General features: G+C 48.4%; 1 protein-coding gene across 1 annotated transcript in view; it reads left to right on the top strand.

Moving 5' to 3' along the window:
- Nucleotides 1-26,411, top strand: part of LAMC2 (laminin subunit gamma 2) — an 85,966-nt gene extending 59,555 nt beyond the window's left edge. Inside the window, exons 14-23 of the mRNA XM_069641407.1 lie at nt 1,648-1,853; nt 4,627-4,685; nt 5,144-5,284; nt 8,335-8,479; nt 12,244-12,393; nt 14,353-14,467; nt 16,474-16,673; nt 18,952-19,110; nt 19,251-19,350; nt 23,312-26,411. Coding sequence (XP_069497508.1) covers nt 1,648-1,853; nt 4,627-4,685; nt 5,144-5,284; nt 8,335-8,479; nt 12,244-12,393; nt 14,353-14,467; nt 16,474-16,673; nt 18,952-19,110; nt 19,251-19,350; nt 23,312-23,565 — 1,529 coding nt within the window. The 3' untranslated portion in view covers nt 23,566-26,411. The remainder of the gene's footprint in view (nt 1-1,647; nt 1,854-4,626; nt 4,686-5,143; nt 5,285-8,334; nt 8,480-12,243; nt 12,394-14,352; nt 14,468-16,473; nt 16,674-18,951; nt 19,111-19,250; nt 19,351-23,311) is intronic.
- The last annotated feature ends 489 nt before the right edge of the window (nt 26,412-26,900 follow it).

Here is a 26,900-nt window from a genome sequence, read left to right as displayed (position 1 = left end):
ATCCTGCAGGATAGAAGTGCCATTGAATGGGCCAACCGTGAAAGCATGCAGTGTAGCAGCGTCATTGAGTGGGCTCCCAGGTGAAATCCTGCAGGGTAGCAGTGCAATTGTATTGGGCCCTCAGAGAAACCCTGCAGGGTAGCAGTTCCTTTGAGTAGCCCGCAGTGAAATCCTGCTTGGTAGCAGTGCCATTGAGTGGGCTCCCAGTGAAGCCCTGTATGGTAGCAGTGCCATTAAGTGGGCTACACAGGGAAACCCTGTAGGTTAACAGCTCCATTGGGTGCCCACCCCCTAGTGAAACCCTGTGGGGTAGCAGTGCCATTGAATCGCCTACCGGTGAAACACTGAAGAGTAACAGCGCCATTTAGTAGGCTCCCTAGTAGGTGCTATCAAATGCACTCACTGATGAGTTCCCAATACAAGAGCGTGATGGGTAAGTGTGCCAGGAAGGGGGTGGTACTTAGTGATACTCTAAAGGCTAACAGTGCCACTAATGCTAGTTCCTGGAAAGCCCCTCAACGAAGGCAATGCCACGTAGGGAGCTCCCTAATGATGGCCAGGAAGGAAACAGTGCCATGAGGGGTCATCCTAACGAGCCCCTGAAAGGTAATGTGTGGGGGTCTTAAGCAGATGACAACTCCCGAAGAGACTATGGGCCTGATTCACAGAAGAAGTTTATAATGGCGCAATCCCATAGGAAAATGCTCTGTGAATCAGGCCCTATGAATCTTTCTCTTTTTGCCAGGGAACTCCTTTGACCCCTGATCATGAGTCTCTCCACGAGTGAGTTAATCTCTGACTCAGTTTGGCACACATTACCTTTCCACAGAGCGGGACTCCTAGATCTTCTGTAGGGCACACCTGTTATCCCTGCACCTTGTTGGGCACCCCACAGCCCGATTCACAGGGGCCAGTATTCATGTACCTTCGCTAAACCCAGCGCCTGCCTTTTTATCTCTTCCTGACCTTAATTTCCCTCTGTTCTTTTATCATCTTCTTTCCCATTGCTTTGTAGTTTTCCTATAGTCTAGTCTGCTCACAGTCTATAGCTTTTATTTGCCTTTCTTGTCGTCACTTCACAGTCATCGCTTTGCATTTCCTCATTTTTCTTTTTCTCCTTTCTTATTGATTGTCCTCCTCATCTATCCCTTCCTATGTTCTCCTTTGCTGTCTTTGTTCCTGGCTTCCTATTTCCTTTATTCCTGTCACTTTTCTCCTCCACAGTTAACTCTTAACCACTTTTTTAAGGTTTTTTGTTTCTTCTCTTTAAGTCACTTCCCTTTCTCTCTGTTGATGTAGCCTTTATTTTCCTTATTTTATCTTTCTTCATATCACTTTACCTCTTTGCTTTGACACTATTTCCCCTTTTGTTTTTTCTCTCTCGCCTCTTCTCCCATGTTCCTCCCCTTTCCTCTTTGTGTTTCACATGTCTTTCCACCTTCTTTCATCTTTATGCGCAGTTTTCCTTCCATATCCGCATTTCATGCCACGTTTTCTCCCCCGCTTCCCCTTTCCCTACTAATTTTCTTTACTTTTACACTCCTCTTCTTTTCTTCTTGTCATTTTTATTCTTTGGCTTCCCCTCCTGTTTTTTGCCTCTATTTCCCTTCTTGTCTCCTCACTCTCTCCTTTCTTGCCTATTTTCAGCTTCTGACAGATCTCTTCAAAGCCGTATGTCCAAGGTGAAGGCGGAGCAGGCCGGCACCCAACAAAAGATGGCGCAGGTGCAGGGGAAAGCCGATGGGATGCAGACTCTGGCAGGACAATATCAAGGCCAGATGCAGGAGACCCGGCGCCTCATCGAGAAAGCCCGCCTCGAACTGGAAGGGTCCAAAGTCACCTTAAAAGAAATGGTAAGCCTCATGTTTGGAACAGCAGATAATAGCCCGTAAACCACAAAATGGCAGTTGCCATCTCAGTGGCAAGCCTGCTGCACACACCAGAAATTGATAGTCCCACCTTTTAAAAATGAACTTTTGACACCAATCAAGCTCCTTGCAACTAACATTCAATTTCAAATGCCGCCAAACCACACCATTCACCTAAGGAATACCTTCTAAACTGCACACACTACAAAGCCATGCAGTAAATACACCGGAATACCGCTTAACTGAATTACCGTTATCGCCACTTGGTCTTGCAGAATTACCACCGGATTACAAGTGGCAGTGTAATTACCCATTATTTTTTAGTCCATTGGACTCAATGGGGCATTTTTGGCGTAATTACTGTTGCAGTAATTCCTGCCAATTTTTCAAAAGTGAGTGACAGAATTTACCTTCAGGTCTTTCCTGGAGGCAAATCCTCCACTCCAGGCCCGTTCTCATCATTTGGCGTAGGTAAAATTGTTACCACCAATTTGACCACTTACCACTATACTCGTAATGAGGCCCTATATCTCTAAACACCTGAATAATGTCCCACTGCACACGCCATAAAATCGCTGGGCCCAGCATTCGCAGCTCTCACCTCGGTTACTCTAATGGAATCTATGTTTGCCTTGCAACGAAAATCCTCTTCAAAGTGCAAAGGGTTCCGTTGTTCTGTGGCCCACCTTATATTTTCCCAGAACAACCATCTGACGAATAAGTCTGTGGGACTTTGAAAGCTAATGCGTTGTTCCATCTCTGCATCTTATTTTCATTTAGTCCTGTAACCTGCCTCCTGTGTAATAATCCTAGAACAACCTGAAAACATCTCTGCAGTGCTCCAGTTCCGCCACTAGTTGCCAATAAAATATTGCATTGATTTCAGGATATGCCTTCCATATGGAGTGATCCATAATCTCGTGCTTGACTACATCACCAGTGTGTTCCTCTGCTACCAGCCAATCAGTGACCTGAGGTTGAGATCCCATCATTGATGGCTTCCTGCAAGTTCTGATACTTGTACCACCCTGCACATCCAAAGCTCAATTTGGAACTGCCTCCCGCCCCTCTACAAAATGTATGCACGCCCCTTACAATGAAGGTGATTTGCTCTACTAAGACATACCAGAGGACGAGAGCCCCCCTGACTCCTGCCTTCTCCTCCTTCAGGCACCCTTGCTCACAGAAGCACCCTGAGAATGCTACCAAAGATGCAAAGAAAGTAAGCAACAATAGACTTAGCAATGCCTCTGAACCAATAAGAGACCAGCAGCTCCCTCTGGGTGGTGTCACATCATTGGTGGTCTTCATACTGTGTTCTTTCATCATTGTTAACTACAAAGCACAAAAGCTCGTCCAAAAAACAGAAAAACGCATTGGTAAATGAGTAATGAAAGCAGTAAGGGGCAATACAATGGGGTGTGTGGTAGGTCTCCCTATTAAAAATGATAATAAAAAAGATTAACAAGCACAGTTAAAAAGACCAGTACTATGGAGAACACCAAATACAAGACAGCGAACCATCGGCACGCACCAAAAAACAGTAGCTTCATCATCTCACTGCCAACCATCTATACACCACACATCACAAAACAGTAGCTCCACCATTTGACGGATAACTATCTGCACACACACACACACACACACACACACACAACATCACAAAACAGTATCTCCATCATATGACTAATAACCATCTGCACACACACACACACACACCTCACAAAACAGTAGCTCCATCATCCGACTGAAAACCACCTGCGCCCACACAAAGACTTATCACAAAACTGTAGCTCCATAATCTCACTGACAACCATCTATACACACACACATCACAAAACAGTATCTCCATCATCTGACTAACCATTTGCGCACACACACACACATCACAAAACCCTATCTCCCATCATCTGACTAATAACCATCTGCACGCACGCACGTGTGCGTAACGACACACACACATCACAAAACAGTAGCTCCATCATCTGATTGATAACCATCTGCACACACACACACCTCACAAAACAGTAGCTCCATCTGACTGATAAACATCTGCACACACACACACACACACACACACACATCACAAAACAGTAGCTCCATCATCTGACTGAAAACCATCTGCGCACACACACACACACACATCACAAAACAGTAGCTCCATCATCTGACTGATAACCATCTGCACACACACACACACACACTTCACAAAACAGTATCTCCATCATCTGACTGATAACCATACATACACACACACCCACATCACAAAACAGTAGCTCCATCATCTGACTGAAAAGCATCTGCACACATCACAAAACAATAGCTCCATCATCTAACTGATAACCATCTGTACACACACACATCACAAAACAGCTCCATCATCTGACTGATAACCATCTGCACACACACACACATAACAAAACACTAGCTCCATCATCTGACTGATAACCATCTGCACACGCACAGATACACATCACAAAACAGTAGCTCCACCATCTGACTGCTAACCATCTGCACACACACACACACACATCACAAAACAGTAGCTCCACCATCTGACTGATAACCATCTGCACCCACACACACACACATCAGTAAATAGTAGCTCCATCATCTGACTGCTAACCATCTGCACACGCACACACAGCACATCATCATCACAAAACAGTAGTGCTACCATGTAACCATGCGTCTAATCACCATCTGTCATGGCGCTGCTCTCACGACTCTACCGGTTTCTCTGTCTCTCGTTTATTAGAATATTCCATCATCCGGCTCTTCAGCACTGGCCCAGGAAGCTCTGGAACTAGCAAACCGGTGAGTATAGTTGTCGTTTTTCCATGCCACTAAACTTCTGTCACTGTCCATATTTCACTGGACCCTCCATTCATTTCAATCCGCATTGCCTCGCCCCCATTTTGTCTCTTCCCCTGTCTATCTTGCATCAGCCTTCACACTACCCTGCTGTCCCTCCCATGATCCCCGCCCTTCCCTCACTGAGACACGCCCACTGGCTCTCTGTCACTATCTCTCACTAAATGCCATCTCCCAAAGCATGTTCTTATTACATGTCTTTCCATACCCCTCTCCCACTACCACCGTCCCTGCATTTCTCAAACTACGACGGTCATTTTCGCATTGCCTGCCGTGCTCTGCTGATCCGGGACAAGTCCCTTTCTAAGCCGTGCCACCCATCTAGAGAGTCCGGCCTGCAACAAAGGCTGCTCTGCCCCTGTCAATCCTTGAACAAATGTGCTTTTGTCTCCTGTCACTAGGCACACACAGGAGGCTGCTGCAGTGGAGCGGGCCGCTCAGGAGGCCCAGGGAGACTCGGCTACTGCCCTGGATTTGCTGCGCACAGCCCTGACTGCAGGGGGCTCAGGCCTGGGGGTCTCCGTCCAGGGACTGACAAAAAGGTAGGTCGCCTCAGAGGCCATGCCATCTTGCCAACAACACTGTCTCTGCCTGGCTCACTCCAAGTACTCCCCAGACATCGGTCATCTGACAGCCACAAGCTTTAACTTGAGTGGCAGGCTATTATGCAAGTCTACGCAAATTGGACGAGCATACTCGCCCATGGCACTTAAAAAAGCCAGAACCAGCTCTTTTCTCAGAATGTACAAGGATACACAGACAGGCGTGTTACAGAAATGCTTACCAGGCATTTCGTTTTCAGTAGCATGTACAAAAACACTTTTTTAAATTGTATATATAGTTATATGCCTTTGTATGATGTGTATGGATGATGTTTATAATTTTTCTATACATTTGTGAAACATTTCTGATGCACAAAATCAATGGTACTCGGTTTCGAGGCAGTTATATGACGGGAGAGCTCTGAAATGGCTACCAATCTCCCATTGTGGGCCAGGAGGGGGTGGCATTTTTCCGCCGATGCACTGACTGGTAGCCCTACCCTTCTCTTGGCACACGGGCTCACCTGCCTTCTCGATTGCAATGACCAGTAATAGTCACACCACTTGCATGGTCCCTTCAATGTATTGGAGAAGAAAAGGTGAGCAGCAAGCCTCGTGCAAAGGCAAAAAATCCGATATTTCTCATCTGTTTTAATTCGGATCTAGTCTTGCACCTGCACCCCTAAGTAACCGCAGAGGCGACAGCACCACCTCAGAAACAGGTGCTGTATTTGCACTCTCAGATTAGGAGGAGAAAGACAGTCTGCATCACCTCCAAAGCAGTCACAACCAAAACACCACACTGCCTGGCTGAAAAACTCAGCAACCCGGAGGGCCGGCGCACCAACCGAAGCCACAGCATCACCAGAAAGGCAATTAATAACTGCCAGCGGGAAACAGGAAGCAGACATTTACCTGCTATGCAGCCTGCCTCTGGAGCAAGCTACCCCCTCCACCCTACACTTCAGAAAAGACCATAAGACCTACTCCTCAAAGAGGATCTTGCCAATCACTGATGGCTCCACTCAACCCTGCTGCTCACTTTCTGATGCTCGCCCATCTCCTACTGCTCCAACCCTCCCGGCAACCTCGACTCCCCCAGCAGCCTAGCTGGGGCCCCTAGCTGTGCCCCCTATGTACAGCGCTCTGTTGCTTCCCAGTTAGGTTTGCACTGTGTACGTTAAAGACGTGCATACATTAATCCACAGGTTACTTAGGTATAAAAATGAGCGAAGCGGGTGCCCAGTCAAACACTCTTGAAACTATAGCAGGTTAGGTTCAAGTCATTGCAAGGGCGAGGGAGGCCTATGGTTGATGTTGCTTTGACGAAACCATGTTCACAAACGATGCAGGCGCACAAGCTTGCATTGTGATTGCCCGGCACGCGTCTACACTCTCACCTGTGCATGTGCTCATCGAATGATATTAGGAGAGGAGGCAGCCATCCATTCCGGACATTCCGTGCACCGTAGGGGGAGACAGGTCCAATCTCAGTTTTTAGAATGGTTATCTTGCAAGCCTCTAGAGACGAACACTTTGAGCCCCATGAGCCCGTAACCCGCGCAGTGTTCAACAAGATGTGGACCGCTCTGTTGTGGATGCGCCCCAATGTGTTCCAAGGTCACAGTTGCCTGGACACGGACAGGGGATGCATGTGACATGTTCAGCCATGTAACAGTACCTCTCAAATTAGTTTCTTGAACCCCCACCTGCTTCCTTGCCGTCTGGTGCATTGGAGCGATCCTCACCGTCAGGGGTGTTGCTAGGTCTGGAAAAGATCATGGGCTAAGCTAATGTTGGGACTGGCGGGACTCAGGGATAGGTAGCATTTTGGTTGTAATCCCTAGGCTTCTATCCGGGGCTACAACCAAAAGACCTGGGGCTATAGCTCCCTCAGCCCCCCCTAGAAACGCGTGATCTTCAATGTTTTTAAAAAACATTCTGTAACCTGTGGAGAAAATGTAAGTCCAGAAGATTGCTAAGTCATTCCAGGTAGGACCCTGAGTTTGGGTTAAGATTTTGGCTCCAGAGACTCCTCCAAACATACTAAATGGACTATGACCACCTTTGGACAGAAACATGGTAACACACCAGCCCCACGAGAAAGGCAAGGGGAGTGGCCATAGATGGCGGCCCCACATGCACACGAAGCTGCCCTCTGAACTCTGCCGTCTTCGGAGGTCTTCATGCGGTCTCCACGAACCGTGGCTGTCTTTGCCAGGTACCAAATGTTCGCGTTGGCATAAAAGCCTATCCACGGCTATGCCTCTCCTCATCATTGTGGTAGAATCTGGCTCTGTGCGCCTCAACGGGAGACCAAGCAGCCACCCTCTGCCAATCAGACCAGGCAATCTGCAGTGGTATCATGCCATCACTGCGCATACCAAAACGTCGAATTTTGACAGTCCCATTTTGCTGCATATATATATGTGTGGGGGCTAAAGTTAATAATAAATATGGAGGAGGCATGAGGGGTATCTGGGGGGGTCTCCTCCTCATATATATGCAGCGAAATGCAATAAAAAATAATGTTTAAAAATCCACATTTTCGTTATGCACAGTAAAAAATGTGCAGTGATCACGCAGATCCTTTTCTTATTACACACCCTTCATTTCTCATGACTTTCCAGCAGGGGTGAGAGGCGGCCTGCACCACTGCTCCTTCAGAAATGGCCTCAAGACCCGGCTCTTCATGCAATATGCTCCTGAAGACATAGAACAGTCAGTCCTTCAGAATGCCCCCACTCTGCCAGTGCATCCTGGGGGTGAAGGCCGCCCAGAGACCACCGCATTAGAGTCTGATATGCCCACTAAATACATATAGGCTGGCATTCATTTAAGAATGAGAACCTATATCAAAATCCAAGTCAATTTGGGAGTCTGCATTTAGGATGTCTGTAAACAATCCTTGTATTGTCTTTTATATTATTCTCAATTCCCCCTGCCCCCCGTTAGTTGTCATAAGTGTATTGTATGGGGGTACCACACCTGTAAGTATGCCTGACAAAACGAAAAACCTCCCATCTTTGCATCTCCTGTCCTCTTCGCAGATTGGATGCCATGAAGGCTGCAGCTGGGGAGCTCGAGGCGGACGGTCTGAGCTCCGCTGCCGCAGCAGAGCGGGAATATCGGAGCAGTCTCCAGGTGTCCAACGCCTTCACTGAGCTGCCAGACATCAGCGCCGCTGCCCTGCAGGTGAGGACCCTGCTGGCGTCGCTTTACCTCAGCCACACACGGACACACTTCAACCTTGCCGTCACAGCTGTGCATTTCTGATACAGCTCCCCCGCTTTACCTCACTGACACTCGTTCACACTGGTCTACCTCTCTGACACAGCGTTCCTTCACTGACGCAGTTCCACCTCGTTTACACTGGTCTACCTCTCTGACACAGCGTTCCTTCACTGACGCAGTTCCACCTCGTTCACACTGGTCTACCTCTCTGACACAGCGTTCCTTCACTGACGCAGTTTAACCTCGTTCACACTGGTGTACCTCTCTGACACAGCTTTCCTTCACTGATGCAGTTCCACCTCGTTTACACTGGTCTACCTCTCTCACACACCGCTCCTTCACTGACGCAGTTCCACCTCGTTCACACTGGTCTACCTCTCTGACACAGCGTTCCTTCACTGACGCAGTTCCACCTCATTTACACTGGTCTACCTCTCTGACACAGCTTTCCTTCACTGACGCAGTTTAACCTCGTTCACACTGGTCTACCTCTATGACACAGCGTTCCTTCACTGACGCAGTTCCACCTCGTTCACACTGGTCTACCTCTATGACACAGCTTTCCTTCACTGACGCAGTTCCACCTCGTTCACACTGGTCTACCTCTCTGACACACAGTTTAACCTCGTTCACACTGGTGTACCTCTCTGACACAGCGTTCCTTCACTGACGCAGTTCCACCTCGTTCACACTGGTCCACCTCTCTGACACAACGTTCCTTCACTGACGCAGTTCCACCTCGTTCACACTGGTGTACCTCTCTGACACAACCTTCCTTCACTGACGCAGTTCCACCTCGTTCACACTGGTCTACCTCTCTGACACAGCGTTCCTTCACTGACGCAGTTCCACCTCGTTTACACTGGTCTACCTCCATCACACACCGTTCCTTCACTGACGCAGTTCCACCTCGTTTACACTGGTCTACCTCTCTCACACACCGTTCCTTCACTGACGCAGTTCCACCTCGTTTACAATGGTCTACCTCTCTCACACACCGTTCCTTCACTGACGCAGTTCCACCTCGTTTACACTGGTCTACCTCTCTCACACAGCGTTCCTTCACTGACGCAGTTCCACCTCGTTCACACTGGTCTACCTCTCTGACACAGCTTTCCTTCACTGACGCAGTTCCACCTCGTTCACACTGGTCTACCTCTCTGATACAGCTTTCCTTCACTGACGCAGTTCCACCTCGTTCACACTGGTCTACCTCTCTGACACAACATTCCTTCCCTGACGCAGTTCCACCTCGTTCACACTGGTGTACCTCTCTGACACAACCTTCCTTCACTGACACAGTTCCACCTCGTTCACACTGGTCTACCTCTCTGACACAGCTTTCCTTCACTGACACAGTTCCACCTCCTTTACACTGTCGTACCTCTCTGACACAGCTTTCCTTCACTGACACAGTTCCACCTCGTTTACACTGGTCTACCTCTCTGGTATAGCTTTCCTTCACTGACACAGTTCCACCTCTTTCACACTGGTCTACCTCTCTGACACAGCTTTCCTTCACTGACACAGTTCCACCTCGTTTACACTGGTCTACCTGTTTGGTACAGCTTTCCTTTACTGACACAGTTCCACCTCTTTTACACTGGTGTACCTCTCTGACACAGCGTTCCTTCACTGACACAGTTCCACCTCCTTTACACTGGTGTACCTCTCTGACAAAGCGTTCCTTCACTGACACAGCTCTGCCTGGTTCACAGCGGTCTACCTCGCTGACACAGCTCCGCTTTACCTCACTGACACAGCTCTGCCTGGTTCACACTGGTCTACCTCTCTGACACAGCTCTGCTTTACCTCACTGACATAGTCTGGCTATACCCAAGAGACACAACTTTGCTTCTTGGTCATAGCCCTTATCTACCTCGTTCGCATTTACTTTCCCTCCTCTTGGAGGCAGAGTCTCCCCACCTCACTGACACAGTTCTATACCACCTTCTTCGTACAGCTCTACACTACCTCACGGATGACCTTGTCATGCTGGGATAGTTTTACATTGACTTGAAATTAGTCAGGCATCAGGGGCGTGGGGGGGGGTATTGAACATGGGAAGTAAATGGCAGGAACCTGAGCTGGGGCAGCTGATCGCTAGAATAAGACAGAGTCCTAAATAGCCTGGCACTGAAGGGGTTAAAGTAAAATCTGGAAGGAGCCTGAACTAGGGAGAGAGACTGAAGGAATTTGAGATAGAGCGGGAGATGGCTGAGCGACTAGAGCAGGAGATGGTAGGGCCTTGAACTAGAGCAGCAGTAAACAGAGCCTAGAGACAAGATGAACCAGAACAGATGAACCAGAACTGGTGCGGGGGATAGCAGGGTCTTGAACAAGAGCTGCAGTAAACAGAGGCTAAAGACAAGATGATCTAGAACGAGAGCAGGAGTTGGCAGGATCTTGAACTAGAGCTGCAGTAAACAGAGGCTAAAGCCAAGATGATCCAGAATTAGAGCAGGAGATGGCAGATCTTGAAGTAGAACTGCAGTAAACAGAGGTTAAAGACAACATGACCCAGAACTAGAGCAGGAGAGGGCACAATCTTGAACTAGAGCTGTAGTAAACAGAGCCTAGAGACAAGATGAACAAGAACAGATGAACCAGAACTAGTGCAGGAGATAGCAGGATCTTGAACTAGAGCTGCAGTAAACAGAGGCTAAAGACAAGATGACCCATAATTAGAGCAGGAGATGGCAGGATCTTCAACTAGAGCTGCAGTAAACAGAGGCTAAAGACAAGATGACCAAGAACTAGAGCAGGAGATGGCAGGTTCTTGAACTAGATCTGCAGTAAACAGAGGCTAGAGACAAGATGACACAGAACTACAGCAGCAGATTGTGAGACCTTGAACTAGAACAGTAGTAAACAGAGGCTAGAGGCAAGATTAACCAGAATAGACGAACCAGAACTAGAGCAGGAGCTGGCAGGATCTTGAACTAGAGCTGCAGTAAACAGAGGCTAGAGACAAGATGAACCAGAACAGATGTACCAGAACTAGAGGAGGAGATGGCAGGATCTTGAACTAGAGCAGCAGTTTAAAGAGGCTGGAGACAAGATGGCCCAGAACTAAAGCACGAGATGGCAGAATCTTGAACTAGAGCTGCAGTAAACAGAGGCTAAAGACAAGATGACCCAGAACTAGAGCAGACGATGGCAGGATATTGAACTAGAGCAGCAGTAAACAGAGCCTAGAGGCAAAATGAACCAGAACTAGGGCATGAGATGAGCCTGAACAAAAGCGGGGAGCGGGAGGCGTCTGCACTAGTCTGGCGTGGCTTGTGGTCTTGTGCAGATGGTAGGTGACCTTGCAGTTCGGGCTGCTCTGCCTCTTTTGGGCTAGGCCCAAGCATGATCTACATCTGTTTTTTCCCTTCTGTATTGACATTGCAGGTTATTAAAAAAAAAGGGTTTTTGCATGATGGCCAGAGCAAAGCCTGTGGCTATGATTTATTTGAAACCTATCTGTCGCTCTAGCTCTAACTCACTCGACCCTTGGGCAGGAGATGGCAGGACTGGGAATTGCAGCAGGGGATGGCGGGACTCGGCTCAGTGTGAGTGGCTTTGCCCTGTGGCAGGAAACGCCCGGAACCGGCTTTGAGGCGGGCGCCAGGAACATTGGGTGCCTTGTTGAGAATTGGGCGGGGCAATACGCGTGGTTACCATTTCCTGCCTGCAGGCTGCTTGAAGTAACTATTGTCTTCTTGGTATTGTCCTTCCAGTTGCAGGCCTCTCGTGCTAGGCAAGAAGCAACCTCGGTTACTGGTGCGCTGGATCGAAGCATCGCAGAATACAGAACCCTACAGGGCAACCTGGCATCAGGGGAGGCGGAAGCCAAGCAACTCCTTCAGAGAGGAGAGAGTGGGAGAATGGTAAGAGGACACATGCAAAGTATACCATGAAAATAGATCTGCCATGGGCAGAAAGGACTGACACCCATGCAGACCCGCCGGTGCAGGGGGCGGTGGGTACACACAATTCAGCTTGGCCCAGGGAGGTCAAAACCCGGTGGACTGCGCTCATTCAGATGCCTTTTGTTCCCCCTTTGTGTAAATAAGTGGGCATTTCAGGGCAAAAATCCTTCCCGAATTCACATGGGATGCGCTTTTAAATGCCATGAAACGAGCCATGCCCCTGCGGCTTTTGAAACAGGCGCAGAGGGAGGTGCGAATCATGACAGGATAATTTCTGACCCTATCCTGATTTTGCGCGGCTGTCACACTTGAATTTGTATCCTCCAAACAGGGATGGAAATGCTTTTTTTCCCCCTGGCATTTCACCAAAACGGTCTCTCGAACGGACTGTCGTGGTGAAACGCGCTCCCAGCAACCCACTGGTTGCTGGGAGGCTGTCGTGTGCATGCATGGGGACTGGACAGCACGTCCTTTCGCACCAGTCCAGCCCCTCCTGCCATGCTCAGGTCACCTGTGTGAGTACGGTCACCTGAGCATTTCTGAAAGCAGCGCACATGAAACGAGCGCATTCTCCGCGCTCCATCCATTTGCGCTGCTTTTTGAGAATCTGGCCCTGTGTATGTATATGGGTGTGGGCAATACCAGAGGCTGCTGCAGGGGGCCACCGTCATTTTGTTTGTGTTATGCCACTGCGGTCAGCATTACACCACACTCCAGCCCCTCACTCTGGAGGGAGGCCCCCTGCTGAGCACTCAGCATACTCTGGACTCGAACCGATGTCAAAGGGCCTCTAGTGCCGTGGGCTTCTTGGAATGAAGTTGGTGGCCACTGGCAAGTTGCCGCTGTGTCAGAATCATTTGGAACCATTCGGCATCCATGATGACAGACAGTAAACGAAGAGAAGCCTGGAATGACAATGGATCCTGGTCTGCTCTGTCACCAGTAATCGTTGGTGTCTTTCGACTGGGGGCAGAGCAGAGGGGGCAGTGGAGGAAAGGCTTCATGCTACCGCCGATGCGCAACTTGCTCTGTGGATACACGTGGCGCATGGGGTTTTTAGTCTTCTCTTTCCACTTTTGTAAACTAGGAACATTTCCTACATGATCACACTTCTCATCACATGCAAACGGACCCACGCAAACATAGTATAAACATGAATCCTGCATTCTGTGACTGAGCCTCATCACGAGGTTGGTGGTAACCCGCTGGTAGTTACTGCCAACCCCGTAAAACCGAATCCGCCGCCTGACTTCCCGGTGCCACCGGTACAATACAAGTCCTGGCGGAGCGGGAAGTCAGGTGGCATATTTTGTAAGTCTCCATTCCCATGGAGTCCGCGCGAATGGGGACTCGGAAGCTTCTGTGACATATCTGACTGCCAGGGTCAGACCACGGAAACAAAAAAGTGTGTCGATAAGCTTACAGGCACCCTTGTTTCGAGACTGCTACACTCGTTAAGAGGCCCCAAGTGTGGCGGTCGGGAAACAAGGGTGCCGGTAAGCTTACGGGAGCCCTTGTTTCCAGACCGCCACACTCGTATTGAGGACCAATGTGTCATAGCAGTAGGTACAGACACGTGTAGCAGGCCTGGTTAGCAACGGGCAATGAACAGCTTCTGTTTCTGTTTGCAAGGTGTATTGTAAGGCCCAAGTATTGATGCAAATTATTTGAGGTTGTCAACATTTTGATTAATAACCAGAATGCCCTGATCCCACAAGGGAATTATGTGGGTTGCGCCAGAATAAGAACAACTTGGGGGGCGCCGCCAAGTACATCACCCTCATGTCTGTTGAACCGGAGGGTGGCGGCAGCTGGCACGGTGGGGTTGGTCCGGCAGCCCTACGCTGGAACTGCTGCAATATGTTCTTCTAACAAGGCCTTCTCTAAACTCCCTCTCTTGTCTATGTTTCCTCACAGAAGGCAGGCCAGCTGCTGGCGCGTGCAAATGCTGCCAAAGCCCGCGCCCAGGAAGCCTTGAGCACTGGCAACGCCACCTTCTACGAAGTGGAGGAGATCCTGAAGAACCTCCGAGGTAGGTGGACATGTCCCCCTAGGCTCTGTCCCCCTGACCCGTCCCTCCTTTCTGAAACCCACACCTTACTCCATCAATCTGTTGCGCCTCCCCTCGCTCTTCTCCTTCTTTTTATATACATGCCCACAAGGTGGCAGCAAAGATCTCATGCAGGCAAACCTTTCCTCGCCAGTTCTTCTAGCACTTGAAGACCCTATCTTGCACTTTAGGAGACTCATTAAGTGCTGCTGCTTTGCTGCATTTTCACACTTATCTGAACTTCAGATACAGTTCTATCTCCATGTAAGAAGTTTTGAATTTAATTGTATTCAGCAAAAACAACAGATTACTTATTTATTTATTTAATTTTGTATAATGCGCCACTCGCCCTCAGGCTTCAGTGCACACAAAAAAACAGACAAGACAAAACATCATAAGAGGTGTCAGAACACACAACATTCAGGGTCCAGGTGGGTCAGAGTTAGTATAAAATAAAAATATGTTTTAAAAAGTCGAATTATAAAATGCGGCCTTTAATGAAACAGACAGTACTCTGCAGGGTCGAGCTGTGCCTCAGATTCAGTCACTGACTGGTCAATAACAAGATACAGAGGCCCCCCACAGCCCAAGCTGCTGTGCATTGGAGTATGACTAAAAGTCTGATCTTCAGAGTCCAAGGCAGGTCTAACTGGTTCCAAGGGTTGGTGTTGCGTAGAGATGGATGGATGTATTGGTGGAGAGAGTGAATGGAGGTTTTGTTTGAGGTTGATTCCGCGGGAAGAAATTCACTACATATCTAGAGGACACTGTTAATGACCCTTAATTTAGAGCTCAATGATATGTATGTGGCGCAAGCTCTTGAGGAAACTGGACATGTGGACTCTTTGGCTTGTTGTCACCGAGAGCTCTTATTACTCCAGGAAGAGCTAGCCTCTGAACACAGGAACTGATTGAGCACAGGGTTCCGAAGACCTCTGACCGAGGCCCATGCACCCTCATTATACTAAATGCGGACTGACCCCAGTAACCAGCTCACCCGCCTACACTGACCGCAGCCACAATTCGCATATTTACAGCCTGCACGCTGTACTTCCGTATGCGCTACACATGTGGTCATTGCCCATATTAAAACCGAATGTGCCATGACCAGAGCATGCAAACAGCAATAATGTATATAAAAAAACTGCCCTCCTATCTCCTTCACCTGACCCTCTCGGATGTAAAGTGTGGGGTCGTGCCTGGTCTTTGCTGGCACAACATGCCGTGGCACACACCTAACAGATTCCATTGCACGCTGGATCATCCTGCATTCCCGTATTCAGCATGACTGCTATCATTTCCTGTAGGTGCTTTGATTCCATGCGTGATGTTAGCACAACCAGGGGCAGATCTTCAACTAGGCCCCGTCTCTGAGCAACATAGTTGCAGGATAAGGGCCAGGGAAATGGCTTCTTGTCCTCGCCCCAGAATCCGCTGCTTTCTGGTGAGTGACCGAAAGGATTCAGCACAAAATGCAGGGGGGTATCAGAGGAGGAGCTCCCACCCGGGGTTTCCGGGCTGGGAGGGGAATCCTCAATCTGATAGATCTGGTGAATGGGGATCAGTGTTTCGAGCACGATCATGATCACTGTCTAGGTTTCCGCAGACATTGCCCACTTTTCCCATGTTTGAACTCACAGAAGCCATCACAGATCTCCCGCGTGTGCAATGGAGATCTTATTTAGCTCAATGAATGGGTGCAATGAACGGCACCCAAAACAATGAACCCACGCTTGGCTTATAGAGCCTAGCTGCACGGATGCACAATGGTCGACCAGTTTATTCTAGCATCCTCAGCCTCTACGCGATGAGCTTGTAAATCTTAACATCCAGACTCAACTATTCAGTCTTAAGACCCAATATCATTCAATCTTTCCTAAGTCCCAGTTTCCTTTACATAGACCTAAAAACCAGTTTACAACAGAATTGGATTTCACTCACTGAGTCCCCACATTGTACTCACTCATTCTCGTTTTTCAATCTCTTAGGATTTGACCTTAAGGTGGACGGCAGTAGGGCCGAAGCCGAGGATGCTATGCGACGGCTCCCTGTGATCAAGCAGCGTGTGGATCAAGCCACTGGGACGACGGCACGAGCAGAGGCGGCCCTGGGCAGTGCCTCAACGGATGCTTCGACGGCCAGCGGAGTCGCGAGCCAGGCTCAGGGCCTCAGTGCTGGCATTGGACTGGTGAGGAATGTAGGGCAGGCCAGATTGATGGATACCCGTCTTTGTGTGCAAGCGCATGAGAAGTAGCCCCATTTTACATTGTCATTCTGTCCATGGGCCTTGGCCCACACAAGGAAGGTTACACGAAGCCCACACATCCTTTGGTATTTTCCCGCATGTGCATTAGGTTGTGGCCACCGCCAGTAGCGGAGGGAGGTTTAGGTGCCAGGGGGTTGGATACTAGGGTGTCAGCGGGAGGCTGGGGGGGCACACTGGGTTGCAGGAGGGAGCTGGGAGGGGGGTGCCCCCTATCCTCCCTCCCCCTGGTCCCACCACTGCTTCACTGCCTCAGCCAGTGAACCATGGCCCAACCACTAAAGCATCAATTCTTTATGCTCATTCAGTGTTTCCTTATCTCTGAAGATACCCTTAAATTATGGTCACAGGGGAATTCACCTTTTTTTGTGTTATTGTTGGCTTCCCCTGCAGAGATTTTCCAGCTACAGTCCCTTTCCATAGGTGGGAGCAGAGACACTGCAGGGGAACTCATTTACTAACGGCACCCATAAGGCCATGCCGACCGTGGAATATACTCGAGATATTTTCATCGAGGGAGAATTCATTGATTTTATTTTTGTAGGACATTTTACTGCAAATGTATGCAGGGGAGAACCCCACAGCCACCCCCCAGCCAATGCCCCTCCAGCTGTTTCATTACCTTAACACCCCAAACCCCACATAAAGTAATATTCAATGATTTCTCCGTCGATGGAAAAACCTGTGATGGAATATTCCTATCATGAATATTTCGATCTCTGTAATTCACTCTGGGCTGTGGACTATGGTGGCTCTTGCTGCCTTTGGCATTGTGTGGAGGAGTGTACATGTCTATGGAGGTTCCTGCTGGCTGGCAGCTGAATAGCCCGCATGGCTACAGAACAGCCTCCCTTCTCTAGTATAGCCTTCTTGAGTGCAGAAGAGTTTCCCGGAATACTACATAGCCACTGTGACTATGGCAGAGTCTTTCTGATTGTAGTGACTCTCCTTCTATATAGCAGTGTCTACTTGGTGGCTGTAGCCTGCCCTTGACCGAGCTGGAGTCTAATTTGTTCTTGCAGGCTCCATGTCTGCTGTAGCCTGTCCTTGATCCAGGAGGAGTCTCATTGATTCTTGCAGGCCTGTTGTCTGCTGTAGCCTGTCCTTGACCGAGGAGGAGTCTCATTGATTCTTGCAGGCCCGTTGTCTGCTATAGCCTGTTCTTGACCGAGGAGGAGTCTCATTGATTCTTGCAGGCTCCATGTCTGCTGTAGCCTGTCCTTGATCCAGGAGGAGTCTCATTGATTCTTGCAGGCCCGTTGTCTGCTGTAGCCTTGTCTTGACCGAGGAGGAGTCTCATTGATTCTTGCAGGCCCGTTGTCTGCTGTAGCCTGTTCTTGACCGAGGAGGAGTCTCATTGATTCTTGCAGGCTCCATGTGTGCTGTAGCCTGTCCTTGATCCAGGAGGGGTCTCATTGATTCTTGCAGGCCTGTTGTCTGCTGTAGCCTGTCCTTGACCGAGGAGGAGTCTCATTGATTCTTGCAGGCTCCATGTCTGCTGTAGCCTGTCCTTGATCCAGGAGGAGTCTCATTGATTCTTGCAGGCCCGTTGTCTGCTGTAGCCTGTCCTTGATCCAGGAGGGGTCTCATTGATTCTTGCAGGCCTGTTGTCTGCTGTAGCCTGTCTTTGACCGAGGAGGAGTCTCATTGATTCTTGCAGGCTCCATGTCTGCTGTAGCCTGTCCTTGATCCAGGAGGAGTCTCATTGATTCTTGCAGGCTCCATGTCTGCTGTAGCCTGTCCTTGATCCAGGAGGAGTCTCATTGATTCTTGCAGGCCCGTTGTCTGCTGTAGCCTGTCCTTGACCGAGGAGGAGTCTCATTGATTCTTGCAGGCCCATTGTCTGCTGTAGCCTGTCCTTGACCGAGGAGGAGTCTCATTGATTCTTGTAGGCCCTTTGTCTGCTGTAGGGCTTCCTTGACCCAGGTAGTCTCCTTGTCTTTGGAGGAGTCCGTTTCCATTACTTATTGATATTTCCAACTGTTGGCTCTTTCCTGGTTGCCATAAGGCAATGCGTCGTTGGTATCCCTGATTTGGGGACTTCCCAACTGAGCCACCCATGTGACTAGCGAGGATGCGCCCGATGCAGCCTTACTTTGACCACCCATTCTTGGGCTGTGCCTCCTTTGTAGTGGTTGCGTTGCTTGTATGATGAACTGTTTGGAATGCTCTGTTCGTGACGGACTCAACTCCTCTCTTGTAGGGACTTCAGCAACTGAACATGGATGTCAACGGCACTGCAGACCGAGTGCTGGCTCTGGAGCGGGGAATCGCTGCTCTGCGGAAGCAGGGCGGAGAAGTGGAAGGAGAGCTGGAGAGTAAAGCCCGGGGGGCTGAAGGCGACGCCACAGTTGTGCAGGCAGTAAGTTCTATAGCAGGTGTGCCCCGCCCTTCTCTAACCCACACACTGTTCCATCACGCATTGCCCCGCATATGTTCACCTCCTTTCACTAGCCCTTGCTCACACCACCAGCCTGACTCCTTTTTATTCTTGTCCTACAGACCATGCAGACGGCACAAAATGCTGAACTCCACTCCCGCAATGCCAACGCCGCGGTGGAGGACACTCTTGGCATCCTGGATGGCATCCTGAGGCTGATGGGTGAGCGTCATGTGGCAAACGGGGCAAACTAGTGCGGCAGAGTGATGGGTGGTTGCTGAAGGGAGGGGTGACCTGCCTTCAGTAGTGTGCTTATATCAGAGTGATGGGTGGTTGCTGAAGGGAGGGGGTGACCTGCCTTCAGTAGTGTGCTTATATCAGTGTGATGGTTGGTTGCTGACGGGAGGGGTGACCTGTCTTCAGTAGTGTGCTTATATCAGAGTGATGGGTGGGTGCTGAAGGGGGGAGTGACCTCCTTTCAGTAGTGTGCTTATATCAGAGTGATGGGTGGTTGCTGAAGGGAAGAGTGACCTGCCTTCAGTAGTGTGCTTATGTCAGAGTGATGGGTGGTTGCTGAAGGGATCAGAGTGATGGAGTGATGGAGTGATGGGTGGTTGCTGAATGGAGGCGTGACCTGCTTGCAGCGGTGTGCTTATATCAGAGTGGTGGGTGGTTGCTGAAGGGAGGAGTGACCTGCTTTCAATAGTGTGCTTATATCAGAGTGGTGGGTGGTTGCTGAAGGGAGGAGTGACCTGTTTCAGTAGTGTGCTTATATCAGAGTGATGGGTGGTTGCTGAAGGGTGGGGTAACCTGCCTTCAGTTGAGTGCTTATATCAGTGTGATGGGTGGTTGCTGAAGTGAAGGGTGACCTGCCTTCAGTAGTGTGCTTATATCAGAGTGATGGGTGGTTGCTGAAGGGTGGGGTAACCTGCCTTCAGTTGAGTGCTTATATCAGTGTGATGGGTGGTTGCTGAAGTGAAGGGTGACCTGTCTTCAGTAGTGTGCTGATATCAGTGTGATGGGTGGCTGCTGAAGGGATCAGAGTGATGGAGTGATGGGTGGTTGCTGAAGGGAGGCGTGACCTGACTTCAGTAGTGTGCCAATATCTCTCAACATCAGTACACTGCCTTAAAATTATGTTTTAAGTAGAATAAAAAAACATGCGTGTCCAGCCAATGTATACAAAGCGGTTCACATAAAAAATGATCATGTGCTAAATACTTTATTTTTTTAATTATTATTTATTGTTCATTTGGTTAATACTAAACAATCCAAAGCACAGTTAAAACAAGTTAAAACCATTATCAAACATGATTAAAGATCATAAATCATCATAAAATATAAGATTATAAAACACATTACATACAATTCACCATTAGAGCAATTTCATATAGAATCAATAAAAACATTTCCCAGTTAGTTTCCAATTAAATTCCACAAAATAGAAATGTTCCCGAAGACCAGCACCAAATATAATGTAGCCTAATTCCCACCAAGCAAATCTTAACAAATATCCAGGACTCAGATGTCAATAATGTCAATAATAGCGCCTTTAAATAAATTACCCGATCAAGTAGCGCAAGTGCATCCCTCCATACATAGTCGCTAGACGCGGATATGACCAAAGATTCTGCGCCATAGATTGCGCTCCAAAACTGACTGGTAACGCGGGGTTGCACTCTTTTAACAGACCCCTCATAGCCCACTAGATAACATGACTTCAGATTGGGGCAAGAGGTTACAAGATGGCGGCTGGTTTCTACAGAGCACCTGCGCAAACGGCCAAGCCACTCTTCATATGGTATTTTAGTCCAGCCCCCATCGTATTCATAGTTGGGAAGTAGGTTAAAACGCAAATAAACCATGCATCTCCTTAAATTGCCAGCACACAGTCTGGTCAAATAGGTGAAGGTTTTTTTTTTAAGTGAAACCTCTGTGAGCTGGATTCTCATACCTTGTTTTTTCTGCTAAAGCTTCCCTAAGTTAGCTACTCTATCCCAGTTTCTGGTTTTTATTAGGGCACAAGCAGTCGGGGTGTCCAGTATCAGATCCAGTGATAGGTGTATTTGCTAAATACTGTAAACCTGTATTAAGATACACCCCCCCCCCTCCTGCCCCCCTCTTGGAAGAGTGGCCTGCCCCATCACCACAGCCTCCCTTTCTGTTCGCTCGAACAAATTCACTACATATCAAGAGGACAGTGTTAATGACACTTAATTTAGAGCTCAATGATATGTACTTTTACGCTTGCATTTTCTGCCCAGCTCATTTTTGTGCTGCCACATACGTAGAAGGGCAGCAAAGTGTGGTTGGCATCTTCACTCTGCGTTCCTTCTCCGCCTTGGATGGGCACCCGGCTTTAAGGCTGGATGAGATTTTCATGCAGACATAAAGCCAAAGCTTCCTATGGAATAGGCCTTGGTTAAGCGGCTGAAGACCAGGCCGAGTCCATGGGAATCCTTTATAAATTTGCAGCCGCCACTCTATGGAGGATTCCTATGGACTCGGCCTGGTCTTAGCAGGTGCTAAACCGAGGCGTATTCCATAGGAATCTTTGGCTTTTACGCCTTCGCAAAAATCTCATGTTATCTCGCCATTTTATTTCTCACAAAGCGGAGAGTAAAACTCCAGAGCAATGCCAATGTTGCCTTCATTTTCTCTTCATGATTCAGATTTCTGAGTGTTGAAAATTGCATGCAGGCAGATCAGCACCACACAAACGCAAGGGCTGGGTGTCCCTCGCATGCAATGAGCATACATTATAAAACGACCCCCTGCTGTGTGCGGTACAGGTAGATGGCCTGGCTTCACTGCGATGTTGGCCATCACACCTTCAGCATTGTGTCCTTCCTTTCGATGCCCTTCTAAGCCTCTGTTCATCCGTCGGGGCCATGCGGGATATGTTGTCACATCACCAGTTATTTGTTCAATGAGTTTTTCGCCGAATGTGTATTCTCGAAAAAACTCATTGACTTTTTAAAAATTATATTTGGACCCCCCAACCCTCTCTCTCCTATGTTTACTCCTTATCAACACCTACCCCTTATATCCCGTTACCCTTCCCAGCTATATTTTTCGATGAGTTTTTATGTTGACACTTTTTCAGAAAAAAAGTCATTGAAAAATATGCTGGCGGTGTAACAACGTCGTACGATATAAAGGTATGGGGGTTACTAACCTGCGGTACAGGTCCCGCCAAGGGACCCCTAAGAGCTCTGCCCATACTGGCTTGTTCTCACCCACCTGAAGAAGCAGTGCCTTCCTATTTATCAGTTCCCCGGGATTGTGTATTTGGGGGATAAGGGGCGCAGGGGCTCCAGATAAGGTTACGGTGTGGGAGAGTTTAACTGACTTTCTCTGACGTTGCAAATAAAATAGTAATATCCATTCAAAAAGGAGTATGTTTTTAGGCTCTCACTGTGAAACACATATCGCACTGTGACCCCTACTTCCTGGCACCCAGTAATTCATGGAAATAAAAGATGTAAATTCCATTCAATTGGCTTTCCATAAGCTTACAAATTGCACAGGATGAATAGTATTTGCCGTTCATAAAATCAACATCCACCAAAAACGCAGAGAGGACATTTTCTTGTAATAGTGTTTGACTATGTTAAAAGGTGTGTATGTTTTAAACTCCAAGAATCAATACCATCAGGTTATATGGTGCAGTGGTGAAGTGTGAGGCCTGCAAATCTCACGACTGCTGTTTGAATCCCCTGGTTGGCATACATTCAAAGAACACAATCAAATCTTCTCATTTTACACACAACCTCTAAAATATCGAGTGGGACTGTGTCCACCCTCTGAAAACAGTGGGTGGACAGTGTGCACCCTTGACTTGAGCTCTGCTACACTTTCTCGTCCCCCATTCTCTATTATACCCCCATCTTCCACACTGCTGAATAGATCCGCATTCATTTACTTGGACCTGTCTAGCAGGTCATGATTCTTACTGGAGGACTGGGATTGTGTGACACGTAAGGCGCCAGCTGCCTGAAGTAACCTTAGAAAGCCATGCCTACTGATATTCCCTTGCCTCTAGTATGGTCAGCTTAGATCACTGTGCCTCAATGCCTCAATGGTAGAGCTTGCCCTCCTCGCTCCATGGAGGCCAGCAGCACATCTCTCCATCCCTGGATTCTCTACAGCTTTTCATGAACCTTTCTGCTCTTTCCAACAGATCGACCCGTGGTGGTGAATGAAGAGGGCGTGCGATTGCTGAATGAGAGTCTCAGTACAGCGCGCATGCAGGTCCACGGCCGCCTGAGATCCCGCATGGCCGAGATGGAGGAAGCAGCTGGCTTGCAGCGACGCCGCATCCTCTCCTTGGAAGGCAGCATTGAGCAGATACTCGTGGACATCGAGAACCTGGAGGACATCAAGAGGTCCTTGCCCCCGAACTGCTTTAACACACCGACCCAGGAAAGGCCCTGATCGCAGATGTGAGGGCACCACCACCCAGGACACGTAAAGTCAACTCAGCCAGAAGGGAGCACTGCTTCATGGTCCTCCGGATGGCACTCAGTAAAGCACGCCAGCAGGGGCCTCCAGAACTACAGAAGGTGCTCCTCAGGCACACTATGGTCTTGAAACACAGATTCATCTAAAGCAGACTACGTCCAGGATACAGTCCACTTTTGTATATTTTGTATGTTATTATATTATAGTATTTTCTATTTGTTTGTTATCTGGTTTCACTCCTTCGGCCCCTGAGAAGCATTTTAAGATATTTCCTGGCTTGTATTCTCTTCAGAGCATCAGTGGGCAAATGTATAAATAGCGAATGTGTCATCGCTGGCACCTGAAGCCAGTGTGTCTCATCCTGAAATCGCAACTCTAGTTAGCAGCAGTCTTTGGGCTTCCCAGAGACCTGTATGCACTTGGAAATCTGCTGTTTGCTGCCATCCGCACTGTTTCATTCAGACATTGGATGGGTTTAGGTTTCCCCTTGTGTGCATGTTTGTCATTTCCTATGCTTTAATACCTCCAGTTGCTGTACCTAATTCCCAGCATGAGAGATGTCCTATTTGACTATGCAGATGGGGCCATCACTACCACTATCTATGACATTGGTTGTCATCACTAATACCATGTTATATCGTTTACATACCCATTTACTAAAGCCTCACTTGCGATGGCAATATATCGTTCCTCACGTGGTGCCACTTGCTGCGCTGGTGAAACTTTCACTACAGATCTGTTAATGAAACTATTTTATGCGCAGAACAAGCCCAAAACGTTGCCACCTATGCCATATGAGCAGCATCAAAGAACATTTCATATATTATGAGATATCACTGGCTGATTATTTATTTAATTTTATTTATTTTATATTACACAGTAAATTTAAGCAATAAGCCCCGAGCTGGGGGGCCATTACCGCTTCTGGTAATGCCCTGGGGACATAGTTACAGACCCAAGTGAAGCAAGGGCCTTAACGCAGGCTCTGGGACATTACTGGAAGCGGTAATGGCCCGCCCGGCGAGGAGCATATTGCTATTAGTACGCTGGCCCATTAGACCAGGTTACTAATAGCTTCTCTTTTCAGTTGTCAGACACTCCGGCGTTTAGCAACTAAAAAGAGAAAAGAAAAAAAAAGATGGCCTCCATGGAACGGGATACATAGTCCGTTCTCCCTTTCCATGGCAGCCATTCAAAAGAGTTAAAAAAGTAAACAAAGAAGATGGCCGCCATGGAACGGGGAGAAGGGACTACATGTAGTCCCTTCTCCTTTTCAATGGCGGGCATTCGAACATTGAATGCGCCATGGGGAAAGGCTTTGTCAGGCTGGTAACGACTTGGCAAGGGCAAATGAGCTCGCTTGTTACAAGCTCATTGTCCCTCGCCAGGTACTAATTCACAATATCACAGCCTTTACTTCGAAGACGTTGTAACCCAGATGGCAATGGGTAGGCATTGGGTTAAGGCCTTTTGGACATGGTCCACCTGGAGGGACAGTTTATAATTGTATCTTACCCACTACATCTATTCCCATTCCCATGTGAAATGAATGGCTTTTCTTTGTTCCCCTGTGCAGGGCCTGGAGATTGTTTTAAAATGTAGCTCTGAGGTTCTCAAGTATAAATTAATCTCTCTCGGGTATCAGGCATCAGAGTGATTCGACTGGTAGAGAGCGAAAACAGTCAGGTCTCCCAGATCATAGGGGTAGACGAGGTGACATCACACCCCCTTTGACCGGAATGACATCACACCATGAGTCATCACACAGCCAGTTACCCCCATGATCTGCCATGTTTGCTTTTTTGCGTACAATTGAAAACACCAGGCTGTAGTATTTTAATACACCTTGACTGGTAACAGGCCTAAGCAGCCTAGTACTAAAAGTAGCAAAGTCTAAATGTAGACTTGCCTTTAATAGACCAATAGTACGGTTGGCTCCATCACAGGGATTGCAATGAAGTCCACACGGGCTGCAACTTGCAAGCAAAACACGTAAGGGTAGCAAGTGTTAAACCAATATTTCAGATGGTGGCATGATTCCAAAAAGCAGATCCTTCTGCCCGCTGTTGGAGCAGAGCTGTGGCGAGGCAGCTTAGCTTTGGGAATGCACCCTGCTGATTGGCTAGTCAGTATGTTGCCAGGGAGCAGGCATTTTAGAAGGCACCTTGGTCCCATCAGACACCTGCATGAAGCACAGCGCAGGATACGCAGACAGCGGGGTTGGAGCAGCAGGTGCCTTGTGCTCCGTTTTCACAGAAAAGTTGATATGCCATTTGATTGCGATTTTCCAGAGTGCCAATTCTCAGTGTGAGGAATCCTTGCACTAGTGCTCTTCCAAAGATTGTGCAACATCCCAGCCAGCTTCTCCCTATCTCATCCTACGCTCTGTCACCAAGAGTGGAGCAATGCCCACATTGAAGGTTCCCGCATGGTAGACACCGCCTGTTGTTTCTGCTTCACGTTGTGCCCCTAACTGTGCCATCATGGGTTCTGCTGGTGACGCGGCAGTTACCTCTTGTGGAGTCCTCGAAGGGCAGCCAGGTGGCTGGCAGTGAACTCCACAGACACCAGTGTAATGTTCCAGTAGGTGTAAACAGGGGCTGTGTGCCTCCTCTGTATCAGAAGGCACGGTACTACCTCCACGCGTCTACAGTCTCCAGTAATTCTACATCGCGCACTGGCCACGGGGACTGCGTCATGTACTGCTCGGGACCACAGAAGGTGGAGCAACATCTACTGTGATGCACTGGGCTCTGTGATTGCACTATGTTTATGGTCCCATCCCCACGTTTGCAAATAAAAGATATTATTGAACCGTATTGACTGCGTAGGCTGTTTCTGCTTGATGATTTTGTTTTAATTTCCTGTTCAAGCGGCTTCATCCTTGGTAAATACAGGTTGGGTAAGTCGCCTGTCTACAAGCAGTACAGCACATGCAATCGTGGGATTCTAGCATTTGAGTTGAGTGCACCATCCACCACCACGTCATCCACCAGCCCCGAGTCCATTGTAGATGTAAGCTTGGAATTTAAATCCCCAAGCCTCAAGTTCAGGTTATTAAGGCTGTCAGGAGATATCAGAAATCCCCTCTGCTCTCACCCCTGGACCATTACCAAACCATTTAAATGGGTAGCTGCAGTTTTTGCAGATGCCAACCATGCAGCCAATCCTTCATTATACACATGAACAATCTTTGGGCATTTCCTCTTGGAGCTTTGAATACCGCTTTCCCTTTGGATCTCACGGCATGAGTTAACAATTGGTAAAAGCAGGATTTTACCAATGTCATCCTTCATGGCTCGTTTCCT

Source organism: Ambystoma mexicanum, chromosome 1q (assembly GCF_040938575.1).
Source record: "Ambystoma mexicanum isolate Mex_15411 chromosome 1q, UKY_AmexF1_1, whole genome shotgun sequence".
NCBI lineage: Eukaryota > Metazoa > Chordata > Amphibia > Caudata > Ambystomatidae > Ambystoma > Ambystoma mexicanum.
Note: the sequence above shows the minus strand (reverse complement) of the source record. Positions and strands in the feature narration are given on the sequence as shown.